Source organism: Armigeres subalbatus, unplaced genomic scaffold, assembly GCF_024139115.2.
Source record: "Armigeres subalbatus isolate Guangzhou_Male unplaced genomic scaffold, GZ_Asu_2 Contig1369, whole genome shotgun sequence".
In the NCBI taxonomy this organism is placed as follows: Eukaryota; Metazoa; Arthropoda; class Insecta; order Diptera; family Culicidae; genus Armigeres; species Armigeres subalbatus.
The window spans coordinates 1,149-8,375 of record NW_026942142.1 but is presented as its reverse complement, the minus strand read 5'-3'; the positions used below and the strand labels follow the sequence as shown (position 1 = coordinate 8,375).

Genomic DNA, 7,227 nt, shown 5'->3' with positions numbered 1-7,227 from the left:
TTCATTCTTATTGAAACGACGTCACAATTTGTATGAAAACATTAAGTGGTGTGATGTCATGTGCCTGGTACACGATAGAAAAAACGAACCCAAACATGCTTTTATTCATCTATAGATTCTACTATCTTTAGTGATTATGCCTTTCTCGTTTCTTTATGAGGGTTCAGAAAAAAGTCTAAAATAACACTATCAGCAGGATAGGTCTCATTCTTCACATTTCGTTTTCACATTTCTTCACTGTTAAATTTGCTGCCGAACGAAACTTGTTGCTAGCAACATCAGAAGAGTATAAGCACAGACAAACAGACATAACACTTTTCAAATTGCCATCGTTCACTGATTTACCGGTCAATTCAAATAATCATTAGTTGGCCAATCGATCACTGGTGGCGCGCGCATCGGATTTGCTCTAGTTTGACGTTTGCTCACTACCGCCACCTGGTTCGTGATTTGCCCAACTAACTGAAATCAACAGATGTCGTTAGTGTTTGAACGACGATGAATTTTATGAGTGAATGTTCAATGTGTTATGTCTGTTTGTCTGTGGTATAAGTGCCAAACAGTGATTTTTCCTATATAGAGGATTTCAAATTACTATTGTTACAAACAAATCGAATGAGGTTAAGTGCCCGGGGTTTGCGAATTAAAAACATAATTTTGGCCGTAGCTAAAGAGTAAGATTTTGTTACGCACACGCAATGCATATATGCCTACATACCATCATACACAAACATACAAACACTACCATACAAATACAAACATACACACACATACACACGAACATTTGGAAATTCTATCATAACATTTATCTGGATAATTGAATCCTAGTTTCAACGTATGTATATGCTAAACGATAGAGTTGCTCTAAGAGCTGTCAAAAATCGCCGGGTATCGCAATTGTTTTCGTTTGTTTTTTTTCGGTTGTTGGTGTCTTCATTAAGTGTAGTTCCGTGAAAATGCCTCGAAAATACGTCCGAAAAACCTCCAGACAGTCGTGGTCATTGTCCAGCTTGCAGTCCGCTATCCGAGCAGTGGAAGAAGGTCTGGCCAAAGGTACAGCAGCTCGGATTTACGGCATTCCGAAAAAAACTTTGTTGCGCTATATCGCAAAGGGAAGTGAAGTGCCGGTGGTTGCCAAGCTTGGCCGTTTCACAACAGTTCTGTCCCGTGATCAAGAAGAAGAGATCGTCAATCACGCGGTTTTGATGTCACAGTCCGCGATTGGGATGAACCACAAAGATATCCGAGAGCTGGCATATCAAATCGCCGAAAAATATGCGGTACCTCATGGATGGAAAGACGGGTTAGCAGGAGTCGATTGGCTTCGGAACTTCCTTAAACGGCATACCGATTTGAAATTGAGGAAAGTGGAAAATACATCCCTTGCCCGCCTCACAGGTTTCAACAGGGAGAGCGTTCGATCCTTTTTTAATTTATTGACAACGACAATGGTCAAGGGACAATATTCACCGGAACAAGTTTGGAATGTGGATGAAACAGGTTTCAGTACGGTAAGTATATTTTTTCAATTAGTTCTTCCACACACTGACTCTTTTTGCCTTTTTTAATACAGGTTCAATCACGGCCCATGAAAGTTTTTGCCAAAAAAGGCCAACGTCAGGTGGCAGCGATATCATCAGCCGAGCGTGGAACTAATACAACGGTTATTCTGGCTATGTCCGCATCGGGAGATTACGTTCCTCCAGCTTTTGTATTTCCAAGAGCACGCCTTACTGAAGCTCTGAAATCGGGAGCCCCGGATAACTCGCTTTTTTTGTGCAACCCTAGCGGTTGGAGCACAATTGAAACATGTTCGGCTTGGTTCGATCATTTCTTGCGGTACGCAAAACCCACTGCTGGCCAGCCAATTCTTCTGATCTTGGATGGACATTCCAGCCATACCAAAAACATCCATATGCTTGAAAAAGCATCCGCCAGTAACGTACGCATACTGTCAATACCACCCCACACCTCTCACAAGCTTCAGCCTCTAGATGTTTCTGTAATGGGCCCTGTAAAAAGGAAATATGCTGATGCAATGTGCCAGCTCATGAAGTCCAGCCCGGGCAGGATCGTCACCATTCATGATGTCGCTGGTTTGGTGAACAAAGCCCTAACCACCACCGGAACTGTGGCAAATGCCTTGAATGGGTTTCGAGCAACGGGTATTTATCCTTTAAACAGCGAAATTTTCAAGGACTCGGATTTCGCAACATCGGATTTTCTTGAGCAAAATTCAAAGGTCATCGATACCAAGACATCGGAAACTGTAAATGATGGTGGGTAAGATTTAATTATGCAACAATCCATTATTAATTTCTGAACTGTTCTTCTAATAGCGGCACAAATCGTTGATTATGAACTCTTGAATAAGGAGAACATAGCGGGTCCATCCGGTGTATCGACCAACGACTTATATTCTCACACTTCAACTTTGGATAATCTTACCACAACCTGCTTTCTGGAGGAACCAGCTACAACGACAAACATTTCAGACCACCTTAATCCGGCTGACATTTGGAAAACGAACTCACCGAGTGGATCGACCAATAATGTAACGGCCGACGAAAGTTACCTTGTCGCCGGGGAGTTTTCTTTTGAGAAACAAACTGAGGAAGAGGTGTTTACTGTTGATCCGGATATATATTATTTGATTGCAGACAACGGCAAAATCGTTATTGAATCACCGGCTGAGTCGGAAAATACGTGCTTGGAAAATATGGTGGTAGATATTTCGATGATCGTGCCGAGTGCTATGGAACCAGATAATATTCAATCATCAATGGTAGAGTCTGATGAATTCTCGACAAACCATTACATGCAAAATCGTTCATATTTGTCTGCGACAACCATGGTTCCCCCTAAGACAGGAGAAAGAGATTTGAAAATGAAACAGCGTAAAATAAAACGGGTTGGTAAGGCGGAAGATTTGACATCATCGTCGTATCGTAGACAGCTGCGTGAGGCTAATGCTTCGAAGGCCATCAAAAATATCAACAAAAAGACAAAACACAAGGATATGAAAGTAGATGCAATGGAAGACAGTCTGTGTGTTACTTGCGGAGATCGATTCAGTTCGTCAGTTATGGGTGATGGATGGAGTAATTGTTCGTTCTGTCACACATGGTTCCACGACAAGTGTAATGGAGGAGATCCACTGCTCTGCAAGTATTGTGGCTAAGCATTTTTTCTTGTGAGAACCTTTTATTGGTCATAATACCACCACTATTTGATATACTTACACTGTAATATTTTGATGAATTATCAATAAATAAAATTGAATCAATATATACCAATTGCACCAAATGAAATACATTCATAGAAAATGCGTATTTTATAAATACACGCTCTTATCACAAGATCCCATGTTCGAAGCAGTTTCACCAGCTTTATCGGTTCAGATTGTTGCCTTTCTCTTATACAAAGTATAGGTAAAGGATAAATTATTGTTTATTTATTCAAACTAAGGCCGAAGTGCCCTCTGCAGTACATAAAAGTCGGCAAATCGTCTTCCACCTGATCGATCCACTTTGCTCGCTGTGCACCTCGCCTTCTTGTGCTCGTCGTCGCTATCGAGATCCATTTTCATCGGGATACTGTCCCACATTCTAGTTACGTGCCCGGCCCACCACAGTCTTCCGATTTTCACGGTGTGAACAATGGATGGTTCTCCCTACAGCTGATGCAACTCGTGGTTCATTCGGTGAGAAGAAAGTGTTGCGTACTACCTATGGCGGGCCCGGTTTTCCACACTTTCTGTCCTGTCCAGCAAATCTCCTGCAGCGCCACGACGTCGAAGTTGTGGGGACGTAATTCATCGTAGATCATCCTGTCGCAATTATTCGTTGCCTAGGTCTTTGCCGTTTATATCGAATCGCGTTATCTCTTATATTGTTCGTAATTATTGGTTTTCCAGGCGGCTTATTGGGCCTGCGCAAACCTCCTGTCTCGTCGGAGGGCCGTCGTATCAGGGCAGTTTAGCGTCCCACCTAACACCAGGACTTGGGCTTGTGCGCTTTGAGCGGCACACGGTCGCTTTGGTGGGGCCTACTTGCGGATACATGCAGCTTTTTATAGAGGTTTAACAAGGCCCACTGTCAAACCCCACCACATCCGAAGCAAGCCCCACAACTCGCAGATAGCCTGGAGAGGGATCGTCAAGCCCTTGGACATAGTCCCTGCTGCCCACGATTTTTTTTTTAATTTCTTTTGAAATTGTTTCTGAAACACATTAATTCAGAAGATTTTTTTTCCAAAAATACCTGGACGTATTCCTACACTTTTTTGGGGGATTTCTCCAGAAATTTCTTCCATAAATAAATCCAGACATTCTTCCCAGTTATTCAAAAAAAAAAAATCATCAGTTATTCTTCCAAAAATAACCTCCACATTTTTTCTGACAATTAACCTGGAATTCCCCAATGAAACTCCACGAAAATTACTATAGAAAACTGTCTCAGAAAACCCCTCTCATGAATTCATTAAATTTCTCAACATGGTTGGAATTAAGAGTGATTTTTAAATCAAATTTTGAACTTTAGAATAGTGATATGTACAACAATTTAGGACTTGGTAGTACAACACTGGGTGCTGCGGATAGAGCCGCTTTTCTGCTCTCAAGCGAGTAGAGGGATAGTTTGAAATCACTCCCATGAGCAAAATTGTTTTGCAGTTACTTAGTTGTCAAACATTTCCCGCTCTTCGGATTTCTCTTTCCATGCTGCACGAAGGCTCTTAAATGCGCGAGACTCTACGTGACTTTATAATGGTTTACATACATTCCTGCTCCAATCTGCTGTTTAATCTTGTGACATTTCGTAACGATCGAGTGCTTTTTAATAGCATTCCTACTATTTTTTCACTCGACATATAACGTGAAAATATGTGTTACAAGGAATACAAAACTCAAACTTAGATTATTTTTATATTTTTTCCAAATAATAACAATACTTCTCAATACTAGATCTGAATCGTACATAACCACAATCTTCAATGTTTGGCTCCGACACAATAGAAAATTTTGGCTTCAGTTTGACAACCAAATCAATTCTATTCGCACCACCCAGGTACAACATATATAGATGTATACGTGTCCTACAGACGTTCTAAAGTTTGGCAGAAATCAGATAATGATTAAAATTGTTCAGCAGAAGCGAAAGTAATTTTTAAACATAGTTAGTTGCTTGTGGTATCTTTTCCAAGAAAAGAAATAAGTTAAAAATATATAAATTACTGAGATGCAATCAAATCGTGTTTCAATTTAGTTATGATTATTGTATGTTCGGTGGTTTAAAAGTGTTCCAATTTCCTGTTCTATTTCTAAATGCTTTTATATGACATAACCTCAATGGCGAGGAGCATTTTACACCATTATTTTGGATCATTTTACCCCAATGTAGTGGTGCATATTTACCAATGTTATGATGCATTCTGCCCCATCGTTTTGGCATTTTGCCCCACTATCGTTTTTTTAGTGACGAAGAAAAACATGTTTTTTACTGAAATTATGAGTTTTTGAATGTAAAATAGGTCATGTCCCAATAGAATGCATATCCAAGAACTGTACATCACCATGGGTTACGCGTTAAACAGCTCGATCTCTTAGAAATATGCAATAAAGCTTAGGCAGGGCATTTTGGACCGTTCTCCCCTACGAGCCACTAGCATTCGACTCCTAGCAGCATTTTTCTCATTTGTCAATCGCTGGCACTCCTCGTAACCAATCATTTCGTTGCCGTCGCTGTGCAGTGCCTAACACTTCCTGCGCTGGTGTAGTCATAGATTCGTGGATATTATCCCACAATCTGTTGATGTCGCCAGATCCGGTAGCATCTCCTATCCGCTCGTCCAGCTTTTGGTGGTAGTGTTCAGCAATCCCTTCAACTGACAAGTGTTGGATATTCTGTTGTGTTCATCGTTCTGTTGTTTCGTGAATTCGTGACGCTGGAAAGTCGCGCCCGAATTTTTGCAACTACAAGTTGGTGATCCGAGTCAATGTGACGAACCTTACATCTATAACACCCGAGAAATGTCGTCCATCGATTAGCACGTGATCTATCTGTGAACAAGTGTCTCCACTCGGATGTTGCCAGGTGTGTTTGCGGATATTCTTATGAACGAAGTAGGTACTGCTTATTGCCATCCGTCTAGCAGCAGCAAAGGTGCTGGGAATGAAGGCAGTCGCTTATCGGCTTCCTCCGGATAACACGCTTCATCTGCTTCACGATCACGATCACCATGAAGCCAACTCCTCGTTCTGCTCTGTCACCGCTGCTATAGTAGATGTGATACTTGAATGAAGTGTTCGATATGGGATCCTCCGCCCGGAATTCACGTTCTCCAGTTCTGGGCCACCCTATTTATTGGATTGCTGCCACACTCACGCTGACCTTCTGCAGCTCACGAGCAAGGAGCCCATTAGGTGCGGGTTCATTCAAAGTTCTCACGTTCCAAGATCCGACTTTCTAATAGTTGTTTTTTTTTTATTTTTGCCGGGTCTGTTACCGTTAAATCAATCGTTTGCTCTACTTTTGCCTTTCTTGGTATCTGTAGAATCTTCGGTAGACTACCTTACCACGGTTGCGCTACCTACATCGCGTTGAAGGGGATGCCTTCTCGATGTTGACACGATGCTGCATGGTGTGCACAGTTTTGCTTAAAGTCCCTCGCTGGCACTCGGTCGATGGTCAGCCGTCCCTTACATGGGAAACAGACGCTCGATCAGATTTGCACCTCCGGAGAGGAGCAAATGCCCAATCGAAGACGAATAAATAATTAATACAATCAATAAATTTCTTGGCCGGAGAACAATTTCTTTTTAAATTTCCGGAGAACAATAGTGCATATAAGTTCTCATTGGGGATCAGATGCTGATTGCTGATGTGAGCTCTCGTGACCCACACTTTATGTTCAGAACAATGTAACAGATCATTTAGAACTGAACAGAATTGGAGAACCATTCAAGCGTTATACAATTATTGAAAGTTCTGAATTGAATTGAGTTCTGACAACAGTTATCGACAATAAATGATTTTTGTCATCCTCAGAAGAGAGTATTATGAAAAGCAGATTTTGACATCAGTGGTTCGAGTTTCTTATACTTCATTCAACCATACGGTAAAAATGGTTCACGATAGTTATCCGACGGGAACAAGAAGGCGAGCTGAGGAGTGAGCAGGTGGAAGACGATTGGTGATTCCTCCGTGGACTGGCGACGTGTAACTGTGG

General features: G+C 41.6%; 1 protein-coding gene across 1 annotated transcript; it reads left to right on the top strand.

Moving 5' to 3' along the window:
- Positions 1-956: 956 nt before the first annotated feature.
- LOC134202714 (uncharacterized) lies at positions 957-3,185 on the top strand. The gene is made up of 3 exons (XM_062677723.1): positions 957-1,511; positions 1,574-2,279; positions 2,340-3,185. Exons 1-3 carry the CDS (start codon positions 957-959, stop codon positions 3,179-3,181), a joined length of 2,103 nt encoding a protein of 700 aa, XP_062533707.1. The 3' UTR covers positions 3,182-3,185.
- Positions 3,186-7,227: the final 4,042 nt, after the last annotated feature.

Coding starts and splice junctions, on each gene's coding strand:
- LOC134202714 (XM_062677723.1), top strand. CDS start 957: ATGCCTCGAAAATACGTCCGAAAAACCTCCAGACAGTCGTGGTCATTG. Junction 1,512..1,573: donor ATGAAACAGGTTTCAGTACG/GTAAGTATATTT, acceptor TTTTTAATACAG/GTTCAATCACGGCCCATGAA. Junction 2,280..2,339: donor ATCGGAAACTGTAAATGATG/GTGGGTAAGATT, acceptor TTCTTCTAATAG/CGGCACAAATCGTTGATTAT.